Here is a 23,800-nt window from a genome sequence, read left to right as displayed (position 1 = left end):
ATTCCTGTGACTTGGAAGGGTGTCAGGCACATTTTCAAGCCAGAGGACAGTGTAGATGGGGGAGGTGCCTAGGAGATGGAAGATGTGACCTACGGTCCTGTCTCACCAGCTAGACCTATTGTGTGCCTTGGATGGCCTCCTCAAGCTCTGGACCTCATTTTCCCCATCTGGAAATTGTGACTGTAGGAAATGTAATGACTTTTATTTTTTTTAATGAGGCTATGTTAGGATTCTTGTAGTTGTAAGATTTAGACATTCAACTCAGACTAGCTCAAGCACAAAAGGCAGTTATCGTTCATGCGACTGGGAGGCCTGGGCGGGGCTGGACCGGGTGCACAGACAACCATTGGCCGTGAGAGGCTCGCATCCTGCCAGCCTACCACCGAGTGGAAAGGGAGCTGCTCCTTCCCACGGGCTGCAGCTGGAGTCTGGGAGCCGATGCTCGTTGGTGCTGACGGACCTGGCTTGCCCACCCTGTAGAGGGATGTTCTGTGCTGAGTGGCCAGGCCCTGTGTTTCTACCCTAAGGTGACTGCCTCAGAAAGAAATGAGGCGCATTTATCAGAAGGAGGGGGCGTGGGTGCCAGGCCAGCAGAAACAGCAGGTGTTCCCTTAGAAAGCCACACTATTTCTGTGTACTCCGCCATTTTCCTCAGGCCGTCTTCTCCCTTCCTGTATTTTATTTTTCTTTTCCATTCCCTTCCTGTTTTGAGGTGGACATGTGGCTCTTTTCTCCTCCAAGTCATTTCTTCTCTAGCGTGCTTTCTTGCATTGTCCCTGGATCTAGGGGCTTGATGACAGCCTTGACTCTGAGTAAAGAGGTGCTGGCGCCAGTTCCCCCCTGCATACCCTGCCATTTTCATCCATTTCAGTGGTGAAATCTTTACTTAGAAAGGTGGCGCAAAGCACAGGAGTCAAAAGACATGTCACGAGTCACAGTTCTGCCATGACCTGATTTGTATGTGGCATTGACTTGTTTTTTTCCTACAAATGCAGCACCCAGAATTCACACCTCCTCCACATTTAAGCCCTGACAAGAGTTGTGTGAAATGAATATGCACCCCTGGACCCTCCACTCTCACCCCCAGTTTGCAAAGAAATGTGCTCTGCCTCGGGTCCCAAGTGATGGGCAACTCATTCTGAAACCCAAAAAAATCACAGGGCCCCCTCACTTTTCAGAATTTGAGTGCTGAAAGGAAGACCAGGGTGCCCTGGTCCCTCTGGCCAGAGGCGAGTCCACCCAGATGCACTTCCATGTCAGTCTCCTCTTCAGTCTGGAAGGACCGTCATCTCTTTTTGGATTCAGTTAGAGCAGTAACTTAATAAATGGGCCTAGGACAAGAGACTGAATCGTTTGAACTTCTTGTTTGAAAAATAGGGTTTGGCCTATGGAAAAATAGGTTTTTTGCTTATGGAAAAAGTGTAGGCATCAGTTTCACAGCCTGACCTTCAAAGCTTACTCCTATCTTGAATCCCCACGTGGGCATGGAGGGAAGGGAATGGCACTGACTTTGAACCTGCCCAGTCAGCTGGGCGTTGGGGGTGCCTAGGAGTTTAGAGCCCCAGCTTGGCTTTTTTTTTTTTTTTTTTCTTTGAAGTTTCTACTGAAATGAAATGGAACCTGGCCTCACTTCTGCAAAGCCAGAGCCAGCCCCAGGCCCGGCAATTTTCTGATTGGGGCGAGCCAGGGACTAGCTATCAGGAGGTCGGGGTCTGCATCCCAGACACCTGTGGCTCAGCCCCCGAGGAGCTGTGTGACCCTGGGCAAGTCATCACCCTTTCTGTGCTTCTTTACCGATAGAGGGGGCTGCACGATGCCCAGCCCTCAGGTTGTCAGCGATGAGAACATCGGTGCCTCAGCATTTAGCCTGTGACACATGAGCACTGAATAGGAGCCCTGGCAAGATGAAGAACAGAGTGAGGAGCCTGGAAGGGGGACTTGAGCTTGGCTCGGGGGACTCTGTGCTTGGTCACCCCGGCGAGTTTCTGCGGGGCCTCTTTCTCTGTTCATTTCTGTAACGAATAGTGAGGTGAGTTGTGGTGGGGCATGGGCCACTGGGGTAGAGAGGTGTGGGAGCACCAGCTTTTCCAATGGGCTTAACTAGTATAAGGAGAAGGATTGGAGGTCAGTTTAGACAAATCCTCTGAAAAGCAACTTCCCAGAAAAAACATTCTGAGTTCAATCTCGTGCTGTCCAGTAAACGGTAATAAAAGCAAAGGAAGGGGTACCCCCAGACACTCAGCACATACACACCCTGTCATTGCCAGGCTTTGTTGGCCTCTTGCAGTTCTGCTCCAAAGCCAGCCAGTAGCATGTGGTCCTTCCCATATTTCCTAGGTAACCAGCAAGGGCATCTTTCTCCTCTTTCCCTTAACCTTCTTCTGAAGGCTTTCTTATCATCCCCTTCCCCTCTTTTTATTGTCTGGCCTCACCGTGATTGCTGGAATGTTGACCACAGAGGACAACTGAGAAAATCCTTGAACTTGGAAAGTCAAAGACTGTTGGGAGGTCATGCCTGTCATTTCCCTGAAAAGCACTTTGTTTACCAAATACTAATCAGATTAGAATGCCCATCATCCTGGGAAGTTGATGAATTATGGCTGTTATTTAAAAAAATCAAGTGTGTCAGAGTACTGGGGAAGCTCACAGGTTGGGCCAGAGTTGTCATATCAAGGGACGGAGGTTGACGTCCTTGGGTCCTGAGAGTCCTCGGGCCTCTCCTGCACATTTGCATCGTGGTGCAGCCATCACCACCTTCCAGCCCCAGAATGCTTCATTATCCCAAACTGTAACTGTACCCACAAAACATCTCCCCATTTTCCCTCCCTCCTGCCCCTGGCAGCCACTACTCTGCTTCCTGGCTCTATGAATTTGACTAGTCCGGGTGCCTCATATAAGTGGAATCAATACAGTATTTGTCTTTTTATGACTGGCTTATTTCACTGAGCATCATGTCCACAAGATTCATCCATGTTGTAACATGTGGCAGGATTTTCTTCCTTTTTAAATCTGAACGATATTTCATTTTTTGGATATACTACATTTTGCTTATCCTTCCATGCATTGGTGGACACCTGGGTTGCTTCCGCCTTTTGGCTACTGTGAATAATGCTGCTGTGAATATGGATGTGCAGATCCTCTTTTGCTTTTGGAGGTTTTTGTGGAAACAGTAGAGGCCAAGGAGGGCCTAGTCAGGGCCTGCTGAAGCCAGAGGAGCTGGACATTTGGGTTCTTGCTCCCAGCCTGGCAGCTTCACAGGCATGTCCCTCCACTCCCAGAGGCTCAAAACTCAGTGGTGTGAGGGGTCCCCCCACCAGCAGGCTCGGGTGCTGGAGCCTTCACGATCATGGGCCACGGTGCCTGGCACAGGAGCTGATATCGCACAGATGCTCCTTTACACGACACAGCTGACGGGCAGAGCTGGAAGAGACGCCTACAGCAGCCAGGGGCAGAGCCCACCTCCTGACCCCTCTGCGCCTCAGTTTCCCTTCCGTAAGCTGCCGAGATTCCGCTAGATCAGCATTGCCCCAACTGTGGACATGGAGATGGCTTTGGGTGGGACAGAGAGGGCCTTGAACACCGTAGTGTGAGGATTTTTGCCGAGAGCTCAGCTTCAGGGGAGCCTCGTGGTGGGTGTATGTGTCTGACACCCCCTCACTTTCCCTCATCTCCCCTTTCCATGCGTACAACAGGCCTCAGCACTGTTTTGTTTATTCATCGTGTGTATATTTCCACAGTTGCTTTCTGTTTATACTGGTTTTATGCTGATTGTAGCAATTGCTAAAAATATTTTATTTGAAAATAATTTCAAATGTATAAAAAGTGAAAAAAAGCAAAAATAGTATAAAGAACACCTGTTTACATCTGGAGGCACATGATGCCCTTCTGTCTGTCCTTAGTAGGTGATGTTAATTTTGGCCACCTGGTTAAGGTAAGGCCTAGTTTCTGCACTGTATTGTTACTTTCCCTTTTCTTAGCAACTAATTAGCAATCCATGGGGAAACACTTGGAGATAATGCAGATATCCTGTGCCTCATTAAAATTCTCCCTAAGAACCCTCCTGCACTGTTGGTGGGGATGTATTGGGTTGGCCAAAAATTTCATTTGGTTTTTTCCATAAGATGGCTCCAGTAGTGCTTAGTTGTCTTTAACTTCATTTGAAACAATTTTGTTAGATTGTATTGTGATAGCTGTCATATCAGTGTGCATTTAAAAAAAAAACTTACCAAAATTGGTGAATTTTTGTGTAGACATTTTAATATTGAAGATGGAAGAAAAAAGCAACATTTTCGGCATATTATGCTTTATTATTTCAAGAAAGGTAAAAACACAACTGAAACGCAAAAAAAAAAAGATTTATGCAGTGTATGGAGAAGGTGCTGTGACTGATCGAACATATCAAAAGTGGTTTGTGAAGTTTAGTGCTGGAGATTTCTTGCTGGACGATGCTCCAGGGTTGGGTAGACCAGTTGAAGTTGATAGAGATCAAATCGAGACATTAATTGAGAACAGACAACGTTATACCACACGGGAGATAGCCGACCTACTCAAAATAACCAAATCAAGCGTTGAAAATCATTTGCACCAGCTTGGTTACGTTAATCGCTTTTGTGTTTGGGTTCCACGTAAGTTAAGCGGAAAAAAACCTTCTTGACCGTATTTCCTCATGCGATTCTCTACTTAAACGTAAGGAAAGCATTCTGTTTTTAAAGCAAATTGTGACAGGCAGTGAAAAGTGGATGCTGTACAATAATGTGGAACGGAAGAGACCGTGGGGCAAGCAAAATGAACCACCACCCGCCACACCAAAGGCTGGTCTTCATCCAAAGAAGGTGATGTTGTGTATATGGTGTGATTGGAAGGGAGTCCTCTATGACCTTTTTCCAGAAAACCAAACAATTAATTCCAACAAATACTACTCCCATTTAGGCCAACTGAAAGCAGCAAAAAAGCATCGAGAATTAGTCAACAGAAAACGCATAATCTTCCATCAGGATAATGCAAGACTGCATGTTTCTTCGATGACCAGGCAAAAACTGTTATAGCTTGGCTGGTAAGTTCCAATTCATCTGCCGTATTCACCAGACATTGCACCTTCAGATTTCCTGGAACAGTTCTTTGCTCAAAAAGATAAAAAGTTTTGGGAAGATGGAGTTATGAAGCTGCCTGAAAAATGGCAGAAGGTGGGGAACAAAATGGTAAATATGTTGTTCAATAAAGTTCTTGGTGAAAATGAAAAATGTGTCTTTTATTTTTACTTTAAAAACCGAAGGAGCCTTTTGGCCAACCCAATAAACTGGGTGCAGCCACTGTGGAAAACAGTATGGATATTCCTTTAAAAACTAAAAATAGTTTTACCATATGAACCAGCAATCCCACTCCTGGGCATACATCCAGAAAGAACAAAAATCCTGATTGGAAAAGATACACATACCCCAATGTTCATAACAGCACTATTTACAATACCCAAGACATGGAAGCAACCTAAGTGTTCATTAGCAGATGAATGGATAAAGATGTGGTGTATATGTGCAATGGAATATTACTCAGCCATAAAAAAGAATGAAATAATGCCACTTGCAGCAACACAGATGGACCTAGAGATTATCATACTAAGTGAAGTAAGTCAGACAGAGAAAGACAAATATCATATATCCCTTATACATGGAATCTAAAAAATGCAAATGAACTTATTTACAAGACAGACTCACAGACATAGAAAACAAACTTATGGTTACAAAAGGGTAAGTGGTGGGGAGGGATAAATTAAGAGTATGAGATCAACAGATATACACAACGGGACCTACTGTATAGCATGGGGAACTATATATTCAATATCTTGTAATACCCTGTAATGAAAAAGAATCTGAAAAAGAATATATATATGTTCAAGAATATATATATGTGTGTGTACTTTGCTGTACACCTGAAACTAACACAATATTGTAAGTCAACCATACTTAAGTTAAAAAAAACTCCCCCTTAGATATGGCATTCATTGATGATTCTTGCTGACCCAGTCTTTACCAGGATGGTGGTACAATGTTGGTTTTCCAGTGTCAGCACTCGGTATTCCATTGTAAGCAAGATTCCTCCCTTCCTCCCATTCATTTATTTATTTATCTATCTCTTCTTGGCACAGACTCATGGATTCCAGTTTTTTAGTGGTTTATATTTCATTACTGTGTTTAACTAATTTGATACTCAAATCATCCCAGATTTGGCCCTTGAGAACCCTTTCAAGCTGGCTCCTATGTCTTTGTGATCTGCCCCCATCATTTTTTTTCAATCAGTCCTGACACTTTCTGTCATAACAAGGTATTCAAGGTTCATTTCCCACCTACTGTGCCCTTACTCAGGGTTAATTTCTCTGAAAAGCCCTGGTTCCTTTCAATGGGTGATGGTGTTAGAGGCCAAGATCTGGGCACCAGATGTGCTCATGACTACATGGGGTGTCTTGCTTTTTGGCCCTTTCAATGCACAGAGCTAGGAAATATATGCGCGTATGTATACAAAATACACATTACCGATTCCTCCAATTCCAGTCAATTCCCAGAGGGTCCTTTCTTGCCTTCTCCCCCTCCAGATTTGGATGTCTCTTCTTTTACAGCGAGAGCCCTGGCTCCCAGTGACATCAAAACATTTACGATTTGCTCAATCCTATAATATATCTTTTAAAAGTTCCAGAACTGTTCATTGTTTGATAAATAAAGAGTTCAGGGTTGTTTGCAGTTTCCTGCTCCCCACCACCACCAAATACTTCATGTATCCCCAGTCCACAAATTGAGGATATAGAGTCAAGTATTGTGTCATGAACTACTTGGATCTGTCTGCCTTGCCTTTCTTTTCCCCCTTCAGGATAGGTATGGTATTCATTTGAAATATATTTTGGTCTTTTTTTTTGTTGTTTGTTTGTTTGTTTTAGTTTAGGGTTCTCCCTTCTCATTCATATTGATTTAATTTCTTTTTTTTAATAATTTGGAATGTTAACAAACTCAAAACTTTTGCAAAAAGGTTTGTACAAAGAAGTGTCCTTCCTCCCACATTCTCTCCATCCTGTTCCCCTCCCTCTTGTAGATAACTAACTTATTGTTCTCTGGAATATCCTTCCTGCACTTCTTTGTGTAAAAAGCAGCAGAGGTAGGTATGCTTCCTTATTTTCCCTTCTTTCTTACATGCAGGGTGTAGCCCACGGTGTATGCTCTTTGGCACTTGGCTCTCTTCACTTAGCACTATCTCCGGAAATCACTCCGTATCAGTTCACCAGCGATCTTCCTCATTCCTTTCCCAGCTGCACTGTGCATACCATAGTTGATTCAACCAGTCTTTATGCTCAGACATTTAGGTAGTTTCCAGTATTTTGCAATTACAAGTAATAGTGCACTGAATACCCTTGTAAGTGTGCATTTTTATATCGTTGGAGGTGTATCTTCCAGATAAATTCCTGTGAGTGGGATTGCTCAATTGAAGGATATAGGAGTGATTTAAAGTTTTCGTTGAAAATGTATTTAAGTAAAAAAAAAAAAAAAGTGGGAGTTCAAATAAAATGATTAATAACAAATAGTACAAGCAACACACAGACATGGCAGGAATTGTAAAGGCAGGCAAATGACTGAAGTTTGAGCAAAACTGGGCTAGAGTGTTGCTGCAGTCCCTTCAGACTCCAAAACAGAAACCTGGTGGGGTGGGAGCTCATGGTAAAGAACCTAATAACTGAGGGTCAGATGGAGCCCCCTGGGAATTCATCGTCAGCACCTGGGTCCTGGCCTCAGGGACCATCAGTGGAAATCTGTGTCCACGTGAGCCCACTGTTCTGCTTTCCCTGGTGGCGGCAGCGTGACGAATGCACCTTGGGAGGGGAGCTAGGCCTCTCTGAGGCGGGTGTAGTGTCAGCAGAGAGGTGTGGCAGTGGGGGCCCACAAGGCTGTGCAGAACCATGCCGGACCTCCTGGTGTGGCATAAAGAGGGGTGCCCTTTGACCCTCGATCACCAAGACAGGCCAGATGCTCTTCGGCAGCCACTTTTGAAGATGGCTGTAGAATCCATTTTGGAACGGTGAGAATCTGGCAAGACCCTCTCCTCAAAAACCTATTACCCACTCCTCTCATGCCCACATAGCATTTTGCATACAGTTGCAGGGAGCTGGCAGACCTAGGTAAGCATCACTACTTTTAAGAGTTGTTTGGATAAAATTGTTTAAAAGAAGGGGAAAAACCTGTTTGGCTTTGAAAGAAGCATTGTGTACTTTACCTAGAAAACTAAGGGGAGCAGCTCATCCCACAGCCATGCCAGCTGGAGGAGGAGTATGTCGGGGGGAACAGGGGCGCAGCTGTGAGAACCAGGGTGCCACAGCCGAGGTTCAGAAACCTCGTTGTGCATGGAGATTCCCTTGTGGGCCTGGTTCTGCACCAGGACATGACCTAGGAGGTGGGAGGGGGAGCAGGCTTGGCTTCTGCTGCTGCTTTTCTAGCTGTGTTGAGTCATACTTCTGGGTTTCTGTTTCTTCAGATTCAGTATTCAGGACCAAACTAGTGGTTTTCAGGCCATTGTGTGGGAAGCTCCAGAATTCCAGAAAGGAGCTTTAGGGGCCTCTGTGGAGGCCGTGAGGGAACCCGTGGTTGGAGATGTTCGGGCACCCGCCCACCCTCTCTGTACTTGGAGCAGCTCTGCTCTCACCTCGTACCATGGTGGTGCCCTGGGAAGTTGTCATTCAGAATTAACATGCACCTGCTCAGCGAAGTTTGGTGAGCACTCGACTGGATTGTCTTTAACCTCTCCTCTATTCCAGAATTCTCAGAGTCCAGGGAGATTAAGAAGCCAAAAAGGGACAACCATGTCACAGCAGGTGGAGGCACTAGGGCTTGGCCCCGGAACCTTGGGGAGTCCTTGGAGCTGAGTTCCTGCTGTGTCAGCCAGGCAGTCGAGGAGGAAGGGGGCCTCGCAGCAGTATGGGAAGCAGGTCAAAGGTCACAGGGCAGAAGCCGGAGACTGGCACCATCATCTCACTTAGTAGTCTTCAGATGTCTTTGATGACACGCCCTAGTAGTAAACAGAAATAAATGCATGATTGAGCATGCATCTCCCCAATAGATATACATTTATTATAAACTGTACATATCTGTATTAATGTACAAATGTTATGTACATCATAACACAGAGTAGATTTTTAAAAGATGATAATTAAAAATAAAAGAGGTACTGCCTAGCGAATCATCTGGCATACCCACTGAAGTGTGTCTGGGCTCCACTTTGGAGAAGACGGGGGTAGTTGGGCGGCATCTGAAGGAGGCTGGTGGAGGGGAGGATGCGAGTACGAGAGAGAATGGTGCTTCTCAGACAGCAGTCTGCAGCGCCTCCTGCCCTTTGCCGTGGCCGCAGGCTGCGTGGACTGCTGTTTACTCCGTAGCTCTTGGTGAATTGATTCACTTGTTTTTTCTTAAATTTAGCTTCATCCTAAGCAGTAACATCCACAAAAGAACAGGTTTTATGTGCAGCTAGAATTTTCTTCTAATGCACATTAAAATAAATACAAAACTATGCAGGCACATTCCACTTAAAAATCATGTGTCAGCCCCCACCTGTGTGAGAGGGTCGTCCCTGTGGGAGACTCTGATCTGTGGTGTCTGACTCCAGACCACATTGGGAGGGAAGGGCCTGGTGCAGGCAAGCCCCCTCCTCCGGGTCCGGGCCCACATGGGCATGTGGGGATGCAGTCCTCAAGCCAGAGGATAGTTGCAAGCACGGTCACGCCTAACAGAGTCCCAGAAAGGTGGCGAGGATGCGACATCCCCCGGTGAAGCCACTGTGCACACACTGATCGCAGGCTGAGTGGGGCGCCCTGCACACCACAGCTGCTGTGCATCATTGCCAGCCCTGCCTGCCGCCAAAACCACCCCCGGTGGCCTGTCATCCATTGCTCCACTCCAGAGATGTGTAGTGAGCACTTGCTGTGTGCCAGGCCCTGGACTAGACACTGGAGTTCTGGTGGAGAACAAGACAGATAAGGCAGCTACTCTCAGGAAGCCCACATCCTAGTTGGGGAAGGCAGACAAGAAACAAGCAAACCAGTAAATAGAAAATAGAAAATCCAGATGCAGGTTTCCCCCCCGGGATCCAAAAGTAGAGCGGTCCTATGAAACCTTTTGGAGGACAAGATGGCGTAAAGCCAAGACGCAATTACCTTAGGACACATCTTGGTAACAGATTCACAAAATAAATGGAGGTAAAGCACCTGTGCTCCCAGACACAGTTCAGAGCTACGGCAGCTTGACGCTGAGGTGCTGAGTGGGGTTCCCGGGAAGGAGCTTGGCGGGGCCGCTCCCGCTGCATGGGGTGCCTGACGCCTCTATAACGGTTGCTGCAACACCAACGCTCAATGCTATTTCTGCTTTTTGCCTATTTTTGTAAAAGGGAAAATCCTTTTCAGGTTTCTTTTGGTTAGAAAAAGAGGTACTAATGTAGGTCTTTCATAAAAGCGAAGTGGCCTAAAGCAAACTTTTCGAAAAGGTGGGGATACCTGTAGCTATACGTGCTATAAAGTAAAATCAAGATGGGGGGAGGGGACAGATCTATACAGGAGAATTCCCAGTAATTTATGTAGCTGTTCCTCCCTCAGGGAGACAGAACAGAACTCCTTAATCCTTAAGTGTGGGCTGTGCTTAATGACTTGCTTCCAAAGGGTGTGGGATGCAAGGAGGAGGAAAAGTCACTTTCCAGTGGAGAAACTTGACCAACATTCTCTTGGCCAAATGATTCAGATGAACATCCACAGCCATAAGTCATGTCAATAGCCTGTGCCCTTGATAGGATGTGATGAGAGGAGCACTTCCCCTCTGCGGTCTTCCTCCCAGAAACCCATAACCCCAGTCTAATTATCAGAAAAACGTCAGTCAGAATGCCCCAGATTGAGGGGCATGCTACAAAATGAGGACCAGTCTCCTCAAACTATAAGGAAGGAAGGTCTGAGAAACTGTCACAACCGAGAGGAGCCTAAGGAGATACGACAGCTGGGTATAACGTGATATCCAGGATGGGATCCTAGAATAGAAAAAGGATATTAGGGAGAAACTAAGGAAGTCTGAATGACGTATGGAGTTTAGTTCATGATAACTAAAAGAGGTAAAGGAAAAACCAGTGGTGAGGGTGTCTGAGAAGACGTCTCTGAGATGGTGATGTTTGAACTGAGCCCCGAATAATGTGATTGAGTTGTGCCTGGGTAGGGAGGACTGGGGTGAGAGCGTTCCAGGCAGAGCAGACAGCTCTGTAAAGATACTGGGGCAGAAACAAACTCACTCCGGTCAAAGACAAGTGGGAAGGAAGCTCAGCACAGCTGGCAGGGCGGGGAGGGCCCCGAGGTGAGGTCAGAGGTGGACGGGGGCCAGGCCGTGCGAGGCCTTCATACCATGAATGGCATTTGGATTCCATCCTGAGTGTGATGGGAAGGCAGAAGGGGACCTGGGCTAATTTCCACTTAAAATCACTTGGTTCGGTGTGGACCACAAACTAAGGGGGCGAGAAGAGAAGCAGAAGCCACGTGGGAGGCACGAGTCCAGGGGAAGACGATGACAAGGCCGTGGCAGAGCCCAGCTCCACGGCCCATCATTCCTGAACAGAGATGCAGATTCACATTTCATCCTCTGTTTCCCCTCATCATGTCTCCCGAAGATGGGGGGCATTACCTGAACCCTGGGTCCTAAGAACTAAGTATTTGAAGGTCCACACCTGTGCATCAAGGAACTCTATAACAGGACACCCCACGGCACAACAACCGTCCACCTCTAACTCAGGATGTTTTCCTTTGTTGGTTCAGACCTTTTTCTCAAAATGAAAGTGTACACCGTGCTCAAGTCAGGTGCTACAAAAGTTGCCCCTACTTAATTGGGAAAAATAAAACGGGGTCCCTCCCCCTCTCTGCTTTCTGGAAGTTGTTAAGTGGGAAGGGAAAACAAACGCTTCAGTCATGTCAGAGCCTTTCTACAGTGTAAACAGTTTCAGAATATTTTCAGTGAATTTGGTTATGTTTTATTAACCACGTGTCATTTCTTCCACGCTCCTCAACTCCTCTGGGAAGGAAGCATGGTATCAATAAAGTAGAATAAATAACTGTTGAAGAAAAAAATATTGAAATAAATCATTGCGATCTGTGCTTTCTTGTCAAAATCAGGGCCCCATTTCTCAACGCTACCAAGATGAAAGGAGAGAGAGGTTCAGGCCTCGGTCTTATTTCCCCCCAGCGTGCGTGTTGCAGGGGCCCCACCACCGCCGTCGAGCGTTTGCTGGACGCGTGCGGAGCAGTCTGCCAGGCTCCTTCTTGAGCACGAGAGTATCTGTAAAGCTCGGTCTGGGGCCATGTGGGCTCATCCTGGTGTCTTGTGTTTGCTTCCAGAGATAGAGATGGTAATCATGGAGCGCAGCAAGCTCCCGGAGCTGGCGCCCAGCACCTCGGTGCAGGAGCAGAACACCACGGACGAGGAGAAGAGCGCCGCCACTGGCCTGGACAGCGTCCAGTGGAGCAGGTAGTCGCCGGGGCTGCGGGAGGGCTGCCCCCGAGCCAGCCATCGGGGGCTGGAGGTAGGGCACCGCTGCTCAGTCTCTGGGATGTTGTGGAAGGGGGTGCCTTGGCCAGGTGCCCACAGAGGATAAGCCAGGCCTCTTCCTGCCCCCGGCCCCTGCCGATGGCCTCTTCTGCCTCCCGGCCAAGCCGTTATGCTTCTCCACCAGAGACACGGCTCCTCTCGAGAGGCCACAGGGACAGAGCTGGCCCTCAAGGCCGTGGTATTCGCCCCTTGGAATGAATGACCGAGGCATGGCACTACCACCCCAGGCACTTCGGTGCTGGGCCGCGTCCTAACGAGTGTGGCCTTGTACCAGCCGCTCCTGGCCATACTCTGCTGTTCCCAGAAAGGATCCCCTTGGGGGAAGCGTTTGGATTTCATTCATTTGCTGCCGCCACGTGCACCACCGTCCGTAGGGCCTGACCTCGTGACTCAGCCGGCACGATTTAATGCTGGATTTAACGCTGCTGTCCACCTTCAGCTTCTTGCCTGATTGTTCATTTCAGTGATGACTGCCCAAACTACATCCTCTGAAAGCTTCCAGATGCCACATTGCCTGCAGCCTTGCTGTAGCACCACCCCTTCCAGAAGGAATTGGGTGGAGGGCTGCTCCTGAGGTTGCAGCAAACTGTTAGGAGGGCTTCTTCATCCTTATCAGATGGCCCTACTGCGCAGATGCCTGCAATAACCTCCTAATCCCATATTAGTGGTAATAAATGCACAGCAACATGGTTTCTCTGTCAGCCTGCAAGGCATTCACTTCCTGAACTCTCACGGTGGGGCGGATGACACACACGCGCGCGCGCGCGCGCACACACACACACACCCACACACACATACATCCTATTTATTAATGCAACTTAAAGACTCGAAGCAGGCTAATTTTTTCCTCTGCGTCTTGTTTACCTCTTTCTTGGCACGTGTTTTAATTGTCTAACAGACAGGATTAATTTTTATCAGTTGCACAGGGGAGCCACTTTTAGTTTTGGTTAAATAAAAGTCATTGCAGCACAATGTGGGCCGTCAGTTGTACTGACAAGGACCTTTCTGATTTTGTGTTGTGACCACAAAATGTGACACCTGAAGCTCTGAAAATTAAGAAAATCATTCTAAACACAGAAAGGGAGGGGGAAGCAACCTTTAGGTGCTTGCATGGCTTTAATTTGAATATGAATCATTGAAAAACCAAAACTGACATGTCGTGGGGGATGCTTAGGCTAATGTAGGCGCATCTACTTAATAGAATATTAGCGGCTGCCTTTCCATGAATACTGTCATGATGTATTCAGTTTCTTAGGATCTAATAAATGGAAACAGCACGTATTTTGCATAGTATGGTAATACTGTAGCTTTCCTAAAGGAGGAAAAATACCCATGTATTGTCAAAAACAAAAAGTCAACCGACCAGAAAGTTACGTTGGAGTGTTGGAGTTGAGACTTCTTTTTTTCCTGAATTTTAATGAAGAGAGGGGTTTTCTTAGAGTTGATTGAGATTGTTTCTTAACTTTCGGTGACCTTGTCATCTTCTACCACGTGGTTCATGATGGAAGCTGATCCTGTGTCTTAAGTTGGGCCACATGCAGATTTGTGACCCCCAGGGACTCTGGGCAGGAGCTGCGCTCTGCTCTGAGACCAGGTGCTAGGGAGAGACTGTCCCTGGTGGAGAGCTGCCAATACCTTTGCAAAGGTATTGAGTTGTTGGCTGTCAGAGACACCGCCACGGACTTCTGTCCTCTCACCTGCACTGAGCCAGGAGGAGGGCACTGAGGGTGAGGGAGGGGACAGTTTGTCCTTGACATGAATTGGATCTTGACATTGGTCTATTTGTCCAAAGAAACAGCATAGTACAAAGTGGAACTGTCCTTATATTTGCCATACACTGTGGGCTGTATCTGCATTCATGGTTAAATATAGGCGTAAGAAACCAGAAACCATTCACAACATTCTCTCTTTTCTTAAAAAAAAAAAAAAATCCTTTTAAAATTTAAAAAGTAATATACATTCAGAAAATGTAAAAAAGCTTGAAAAGTATAAAGAAGGGAAAAAAGCTCTCCATAATTCAAAGGCAGCTGTTATTAGCATTTTGGTGATTTCCTGCCAGTCAGTTTTCAGTGCCAATATAGTGGGAATTCTGCCCTTCTTCTCCCCAATAGCTTATACCCCCAATAGCCATGTATATTACTTTTTATTCTTGGTTTTCTCTAATATCAAACCCCAAGCATCTTTTTCACTTTATTGTACTCTTAGTAAACAAAATTCTAATGGCTTCATAATACTTCGTCTCATGCAAGATGGTATATCCACTGAGCCCTCCCTCTGCTACTGGGCATTTGGTTATTCTTATTATTCCCAAAGGAAAATACAGTCCAAATTCCAAGCAGCTGGCTTACAAGAAAGTGTTTTATACTTTATCCTGCTCTTACGTTTGGAAGCGTTATTGCTAGGGGCTTAGGAAAAAACAGATCCACACATGGCAAAACTATTCGCGCATTTGAATGGTGATGACAGATCGGGGGCTCCGGAGAAATAGAGCCTGAACATAAATGTTCCTTAAAAGTTCCTTCCTTTAATTTCTGTGTGTCACGTGTTTGTTTGAAATGTTATGACAAGTGCGTTTCACTGCTTCTGCATTTTTCAATATAATATTTTGAATCGGTGATACATTTGTGGAGTATCAAAATTCAAAAAAGTATAAAATGTTTTGCAGTGAATAGTCTCCCTGTTTCTCTGCTGCACCATCTCGCCCCCCCACCTCCCCGCCCAGTCAGCAGTGTTGACAGTAGCTTGTGTCCTTCCAGGGGTAAAGTGTGCCCTTGGTCACTCATCGAGTTGCTGTGTTCTCTTGGCTTCAACCTGGCATCCGGGGGCAGCCGCAGACAGTCATGGGATCAGAGCCGCCTGCCTACAGGCCAGATCTGTGCATATTCTATTATCCTCGTGTTGAAGAGTCTTTCCGGGCCAGGCCCTTCACCTGGAAGGGCAGCATTTAGGGTGTGCGGTTTGTGATATTTGCAGCCACTCTATAGATCTCACCCACAAAGCATCAGGCGAGAGACTTCCTATCGATCCCTTCCAGTCCGGGAAGGTCAGCCCAAGAAATCACTGGGCCAGGACCTGCCAAAGTGAGATCGTGGAGAAGTGCCCTTGGAATACTCAAAATAGAAATCCAACAGCAGCTCTCATGTATGAGCACTTTCCACCCTGTGCCTGGGCCTGTGTTAAATGCCTCTCTGTTTTCATTTCACTTGAATCTTCACTGTAACCCCGAAGGGTTTAATCCCCACCTTGCAGATGGGGGAAAGCTTTAGGTAATGTACCCAAGGGTTTGCAGCTAAGTAGAGGCAGAATCAGAAGTCGAACCCAGGCAGTTCTTGCTCCAGGGTCCACATTCTAAAATTGTTCAGACTTGTTGGTACCTTGTCTGCTAGCGTGAGTCTATTACATTGCCCCGTTTTCTTCATTCTCTTGCCACTCTTTGAAGTGATGATGTGGCGTGTCCATTCTCTGTCTGCCCCCTGGCATGGAAGTGCCACAAGACCAGAGACTTGGTATCATTTATCCCCAGTGTCTGGGACAGCGGGTGAACGATGCCGAGTGATTAAGTGGTTGGTTCGTTCCTTAGTCGGTTTACCCTGGAGACGACAGCTTCGCACGGGCGGGGCCTGCCTCTCAGTCCCCTTTGTGTCCTCCAGGCCTGGTGCTGGACTGGGCACACAGCGGATGTGCTGCATGCTGGCGGTGGGGCTGTAAAGGGCTAAGGCAGCTGCTTCCCGTGTGCAGGTGAGGCTCGTGCGTGCCACGAGGCTCATGCGTGCCCCTCTTTTCCAGACCCTTCCTGGATATGGTGTACCATGCCCTAGACAGCCCAGATGACGATTACCACGCGCTCTTCGTGCTCTGCCTCTTGTACGCGATGTCTCATAACAAAGGTAAGCTGCTCAGCTTGTCCGCCTTCAGGGAAAAGGAAAGCTGCTTTCCTTGAAGAATTTCCTTTCTGGTTTTGGCAGACTCCCACAGGACTTCTCTTCAACCTCGTTAGAATTTCTCAGGTGCTTTTCTACAGACTAAAGCCGCGGGAATCGGTTACTCAGGCAGCACGGGGCTGGGGCAGGCAGAGGGGGAGTTTCAAGTGTTGACCGTCCAACCCAGCATGACTGTTCGCACTGTGCTTTGCTTTCCACCCCTTGGTTTACAACTGACTTAGGCTTCCTACCTCTTTCCTAACATCAGAACAGAAATCAGTCAAATTGTAATCTTGGTTTTGCTATTTATAAAAGTTGATGTGCTGTTCTGGGTTCAGAGCTAAAATAGACTCTGAGTGGATTGTGTGGAAGCGTAGGTTTCCTTTCTGAAGAAAGGTGTGGTTCTCTGGCTTCCCTTGTTGAGACCGAGTGGTCAGACTCCCGCGGAGCTGACAGATTTGATTAGAATCCATTCATTTACTTCCTCTCTGAGAACAGTCGCTGGTGTGTGTGCCACCTGGCTTGACACGGGCAAGTTCTCAAAGCACCACATCAGAATCTCTTTGAAGAAGAAGTCAAGAATATTCCTCTGGCCCCTGCCAAGTGCTGGGCTTGGCATAGATGAGACTTTGCATCAAGTGTTGTTTTAGTAGGTTTTTCATGAGCTTATTGGGAGGTAGTTGGAGGTGGGTTTTACTAAGACAGCCTATGCCTGGAGTCATTTAGAAAGCACTCAACATAAAGTATGTACTTACTCTTAAATCATTAATCATGATAAGTTGATTAGTGGCAAAAGGAAATATAGTGAAAGAGGCCTCCTCTCTCGTTTGTCCTCCAGTTCTCTTCTTCACAGGCAGTTCACGTTAACAGTTTCTTGTGTGTCTTTTTAAAGATATCCATGCAAACCCAAGTACAAGTGTATATTATTTTATTTATGTGGGTTCCCCACTCCCTGCCCAACATGGAGGTTCATTCTTTATTGTCTGTTTTGTGCCTTGTTTTTCTCACATCATCATGTATCAACACGTCACTTCCCATCCCTATAGAGCTGCCTCGTGCTTTTTAATCCTGTGTCTGTGCCATCATTTAGTGCGCCATCCCCTTACTGAATGACACTGAGTCCATTTCCAGGCTTTTCCCACTAGAGACGGGACCGGCCATGATGGCTCTTCTCCTGCATAAGTCATTGTGCTCACGTGCAAGGGTGTAGATCTAGCCCGAGACTTCTCTAAAAGATGCCTAGCAAGCTCCGAATCCTCCCTCCACAATCTCGTTCACTCCCATGGCTTCTGCGACTCCCTCCAGCTCCTGCCTTGGTGACTGGCACACGGGAGCCCTCAGTTAGTGGGAGTAAACAGAACTCCAAGCCTGACCGATGGGAGTCGGTCCCACCCATGGGTTGCCTGCCGTTCCCCCGACCCTCCCCTTCCATGCCCGCCTCACTCCAGCCCTGCAGTCTGAACTCCTGACCCTTGCACGCTGGAGACTTCTACCTAGGTGATTGAGCAACACTTTGAAACAGTCTGTCTACACCACACTCATCCCCCCAAAATATACCCTGACCTCATCACGCTTCCTGCCATTTCTGGTTCAGTTGAAATTGCCAGCCAAGGTTGAAACTGCCACGACCTTTAGCTCTTTCCCTCCTTTGATCCCAGCGTTTAGTCATCAGGTGTTGTCATTTCTCCCTCTTCAGCCTATCTGATCAGCAGAATTTAACTGAGCACAACTCAGTGCCTGGCTCTAAGTTAGGTGCTAGAGGCGAGAACCAAAGGCACGAGAGCAAGAGAGATATTGAGCACCATCCCGGTGGCCATTATCGCAGCCTCCCCGAGGGGTCAAACACACGACCATTTTATAATCCATCCTCCACAGCACTGCCGGGTGATTCTCTGTAAGATGTGTTGACCGTGTCCTTCCCCTGTTCAGAAACCTTTGGTGCTTTCTTCTCTCCCTTGAACTCCAGTCTCCTGTACCTGCCATTTTGAGTATCTAGATCGCACCCACCATTCTAACTTGACCTGATTCCACCAACTTCCCTGTCATAGACCCTTGGCTCCGGCCCAGGGAGTCAAACTTTACTACGCAGTGATTGAACTCTTGCATAGAGATAAACTTGCAGTGGCTGTCATGGTACTCACTGAACTCTTTAATATTCTTTTGGTTGCAAGGCGTGGAAACCACCTCACATTAACTTAACGAAGAGAGAGAGTCTTATAGGAAGGCCCCTGGGGCAGCTCATGGGATCCAAGAAGTTGCCGAAAAGCCAAGGGAAGGGCAGGACCAGCTCTGGGGACTTCCCTTAAGGTAGATTGTGTTGTGGGCCCATCAAATCCCAGGCAGGGAGTCTGTCTCCGTTCAGGTTTCAAACTGTTGGGCAAGAGATCTCATTGTTCCAGGTTGGTGATATGTCTAACTCCGGAAGTCAGTTATGGCTGGGGGTGGGGTGGGTGAGAGTCAGGGTCACATAGCACAGAGCTGGCTCCAGGGGTTTCAGCTCTGTGTCTGGAACTGCTCCCAGAGAAGGGAGCTTCTTTGGAAGGCTGGCAGCCGCCCCAGTCAGAGCCAACACGCCTACCTGTTCTTGGCTGATCTGCCACCTTCTTGTATCCATCTGTTTTTTCCTGCCGTTTTCTCTGCCGTAACATCACCACCTATTGAAATTCTGCTCAACTTCAAGGGTCTGCTGAGAACTCACCTTCTCCTGGAATTTTCTCTGATCCCTTCAGGTGATACTCACTCTGGGTTAGTACCGCCTAGTGTGGCAGGCACATCTTATACTTTGCCGGATTTGATTTGCTAAAACTTTGTTAAGGATTTTTGCATCTGTGTTCCTGAGTGTTATTAGTCTGTGGTCTCCCTGTAATTCTCTTGTTTTGTTTGCTCTCAAGTTATGCTTACCTTATGAAATTAATTGGAAAGTATTCCCTCCTCCTGAATTTCTTGGAGGAGTTTTGGTAGAACTGGTATTATTTCTTCCTTTATTTTACTATTTGGTAGAATTCACCAGTGAAGCCATCTGGGCCTGGAGTTTTCTTTGAGAAAAGGTTTCAAAGTATTCAATTTCTATAGTAGATATTGGGCTATTAAAGCTTATCTGTTTCTTCTGTTCAAGTTTTGGTAGCTTGTGTCTTTCAAGGAATTTGTCATTTCATCTAAACTGTTGAATTTATTGGCATAAACTTTTTTACTATATTCCTTTATTATCCTCCTTTTTTTTTTCATTTTTCCTTTTTTTTCGGTCGTGCTGTGCAACATGTGGGATCTAAGTTCCCCTACCAGGGATCGAACGTGTGCCCCCTGCAGTGAAAGCACAGAGTCCTAACCACTGGACTACCAGGGAATTCCCCTTTTATTAGCCTCTTAATGTCTGTAGGATCTATAGTAGTGCCCCCTTTCTAATTCATGGTATCGATAGTTGAGGTCTTCATTTTTTTTTTCCTGATCAGTTTGGCTAGAAATTTATCAATTTTATATTAATTTTATTGGTCCTCTCAAAGAACTTTCTTTTGGTTTCATTGATTTTTTTTCTCTGTTTTATATTTCATTGATTTCTGTTCTTTATTTCTTACCTTTAGCTGCTTACTTCAATTTTAATTTACTCTTCTTTTTGTTAAGATGGAAGCTTAAATCATTGATTTTTTTTAATGCTACTCAGTTTATTTTATTTTACTTTTGAAAATTAACATACAATAAAATTGACTCATTTTGTGTGTAGTTCCATTAATTTTAGCATATTTATGGATTTGTGTGAACACTGCTATAATCGGGTGTTACGTTGTAGTTCTATCAAGCAAAAAATTCCCTCATGCTATTCCTTTTCAGTCATAGCCTCTCAATACCAGTCATTGATTTTTAAACTTTTCTTCTTTTATAAAATATGAGTTTAATGCTGTACATTTTCCTCTAAGCACTGCTTTAGCTGCCTGCAGTAAATTTTGATATATGTGGTTTAATTTTTATTCAGTTTAAAATATTTTATAATTTCCCTTCTGATTTCTTTTTGTCTATTCTATCATCTGTGTAATTTCTAGCTATATTTCTATTATTGATTTTTCTTCTGGTTTGATTTTAGGTTATATTTGTTATATTTTCCCGTTTTTTTTTTTGGCATGCCAGATTTATTTATTTAATTTTTTTGGCGGTACGCAGGCCTCTCACTGTTGTGGCCTCTCCCGTTGCGGAGCACAGGCTCCGGACGCGCAGGCTCAGCGGCCATGGCTCACGGGCCTAGCCGCTCCGCGGCATGTGGGATCTTCCCAGACCGGGGCACGAACCCGTGTTCTCAGCATTGGCAGGCGGACTCTCAACCACTGCGCCACCAGGGAAGCCCCCAGATATTTTTTGATTGGTTGACAGTTACTATGAATTTTATGTTGTTGGATGCTGAATTCTTGCTTCCTTTCAAGATTTTTGGGCTTTGTCCTGGGACAAGGTGAAGTTACTAGGAGTCGTTTGGGTCTTCTTAGGTGCTTGCTTTTGAGCTTGGTTGGTGCTAGTCCAGAGCACCCTTTAGTCCCTGGCTCACTTGACCCCAGTACAGAGGCCGTCCCCTTCCAAGGGCTCTACTGGATGAGCCATGATTAGGTAGTCCTTCCACGCTGGCCGCTGGGAATGTGAGCTCTTCTCAGCCCCGTGTGAGCTCCTGGGGTTGTTCCACCTGCCTCCTCCCAGCAGGCCTTTCCCTTTCCTCACCTGCATGCACAGGGCAGGACACAGCGGGAGCCTAAGAAGGACCCCTCTTGCCGATCTGTGCAGTTCCCCCGTCTCTGCTACTGTCTTATATCAATTCCAGCCACTTGGCCTCTCTGAACTGCAGACTCTGCCTTCTCACCTCAGAGAGACCGTGAGCTTTGTTTGGGTTTTCTCAGTCTGTGGTGAGTCCTGGAAACTTTCCAGACGGTGACCTGGAGCAATCACTGGGCACACGGCCTTAGTTTCTTCTCTCTCAGGATCACCCTCCTGTGATGCCTGTTGTCTTGTCCAGTGTCTCATAACCATTGTTTTAGATGGTTTGCCTTTCTTGGCTGGAAGCTGTAGCATTTAAAAAAGAAAGTTTTATCAAGGTATAATTGATAAACAGTGAGCTGCACATATTTAAAGTGTACAATTTGATAAGTTTTGACACATTTATACACCCATGAAACTATCACCACAGTCAAGTCAGTGTACGTATCCATCACTCCAAAAGTTTTCTCCTGCCCTTTGTCACCCCTCCGTCCCTCTCATCTCCCACCCCTCTCCCTAGGCAACTCTGAACTGCTCCCTGCCACTATAGCTTGGTTTGCACTTTCTAGACTTTTATGTAAATAAAATCATGCGATAAATACTCTTCTTTTGTATGGCTTCTTTCAATCTGCATAATTATTTTGAGATTCGTCCATGTTGCTGTGTGTATCTGTGGTTCCTTTCTTCTTATGTTTGAGTAGTATTCCATGTGTAAATGTACCACAATTTGTTTACCCGTTCACCTGTGAACGGACGTTTGGGTTGTTTCCAGCTTTTGACCATTACAAACAAAGCTGCCGTGAACACTTGTATATAAGTCTTTGTATGGGCATGTATTTCCATTTTTCTTGGACAAATGCTGAGGAATGGGATGACTGAATCATGTGATAGGTGTGTGTGTGTTTGTTCTTAAGAAACTGTCAAACTATCTTCCAAAGCGAACGCGTGCTCTTACATCCCACCTCCAGTGCACGAGGGTTCTGGTGTTCTGACACCCTCACCAGTGGGTGGCACGACCACCTTTTTTATTTTAGTCATTTTAATGGGTACATAGTGGTGTCGTATTGTGATTTTAATTTGCGTTTCCCTAACGACTAATGACGTTGAACAGCTTTTTCAGTACTTAGTCTGCCATCTTCTCATTTCCTTTGCCCGTGTTTTAATGGATTGTCCATTTTCTTATTGTTGAGTTTTGAGAGTTCTTTATATTCTATATACAAGTCCTTTATCAGATGTGTTTTGCAAAGATTTCCTCCCAGTCTGTGGCTGGCCTTTTCATTTTCTTAATAATACCTTTGGAAAAGCAGACGCTTTTAATTTTCATGAAGTTCCCATGGCACTTTTTTATACTTTTGCTCTGCATGTTTTCTCTCCCACTCTGGACCGCTGGGCCTCTGAAGGCAGAGACCGTGTTGCTCTCAACGGCCTCCTGCAGTACTCAGCTCGGTGCCCGACACCCGGTCAGCACTTGCTGACTGATTGCCTCTCAGCTGAGTGGCAGCTCCCCAGCGCTGCTCTCTTCCTGGCAGCCGGTGCTCGGTGCTCAGGGCCTCCGCAGGGAGGGTGCTGTTGGGGGCGGTGGGGATGCCCAGCTCCAGAGGGTCAGGGGGCACGTGGGTGAACACTTCGTCTTACGGGGGGCTGGCTTTCTGAGCAGGCTTCCTTCCAGGAGCCCCGCCGTGTGCTGGGGAGTGGAGAAGTGGTGGCTGGCACGCCACGCTCCTTCGTCCATGATGTGGCCAGAGAGACGACCCTGCCGAGGTCCTGTTGGGGAGCCCACCTCTCTTCCTAAGAGTGGGACTGTGTATTCGAGGGAATTTAATTCCTTCTTCCACTTCCTGCTAATGCTTTTCATTTATTTATTCATTCACCCTTCTGACAAATATTTCTGAAGCCCTTCTTAGATGCCAGGCACTGTGGTTAATATTGAGAACACAGCGGTGAACCAAACAGAGATTCTTCTGGTGGTGAGTGTGGCTGCTGCGGAGGGAGCAAGGCGACAGTGGTGGAGGAGAAGACAGCGTGACGGGTGTGATCTGTGATTGTGGAGGAAGCCAGGGGTGGTGGTGCAGGGGTCACTAGCTTGGGTGGTCAGGGAAGGCTTCTCTGAGGAACAGACATCAGAGCTGAGGCCTGAAGAATGGGAAAGAATCGGCTCTGCAAAGATCTGAGGCAGGAGTGCTCCAGGCAAAGGGAACAGCCTGTGCAAAGGCCCTGAGGTGCAAAAGACCTTACAGTTTTGAGGAGCAGAAAGCCGGTCAAGGTGAGGCTGACCAGGTGGGCAGGGACCAGATCGTGAAGGGCCTTGAAGGCCACAAAAAGGAATTTAGATTTTATCCCAGGTGCAGTGGGAAACACCTAAAGAATTTTTAAGTAGAAGAGTGACATGGTCAGATGGAAATTTTTGGAAGATTACTCTGGCTGCTGGATGGAAAGTAAGTTAATGGGGGTGGGGGAGTGAGTTGCAAGGCAGAAAACTGGGAGGCTTGTGAGGAAGCTGTTGCAGTAGTCCAGACAGGGGTAATGTAGACTGAATTATGGCGTATTGGCCACGGA

General features: G+C 46.6%; 1 protein-coding gene across 3 annotated transcripts in view; it reads left to right on the top strand.

The window, feature by feature from the left end:
- Positions 1–23,800, top strand: part of CLEC16A (C-type lectin domain containing 16A) — a 209,816-nt gene that overhangs the window by 56,502 nt on the left and 129,514 nt on the right. For all 3 annotated transcript variants that reach the window (XM_082670276.1, XM_082670277.1, XM_082670275.1), the window contains exons 11-12: positions 12,386–12,515; positions 16,383–16,483. In XM_082670276.1, the coding sequence (XP_082526402.1) occupies positions 12,386–12,515; positions 16,383–16,483 (231 nt within the window). The remainder of the gene's footprint in view (positions 1–12,385; positions 12,516–16,382; positions 16,484–23,800) is intronic.

This window comes from Grampus griseus (assembly GCF_964374135.1).
Source record: "Grampus griseus genome assembly, chromosome: 14".
Lineage (NCBI taxonomy): Eukaryota > Metazoa > Chordata > Mammalia > Artiodactyla > Delphinidae > Grampus > Grampus griseus.
The sequence above is the reverse complement of the archived record's forward strand: the minus strand, read 5'-3'. Positions and strand labels throughout refer to the sequence as shown.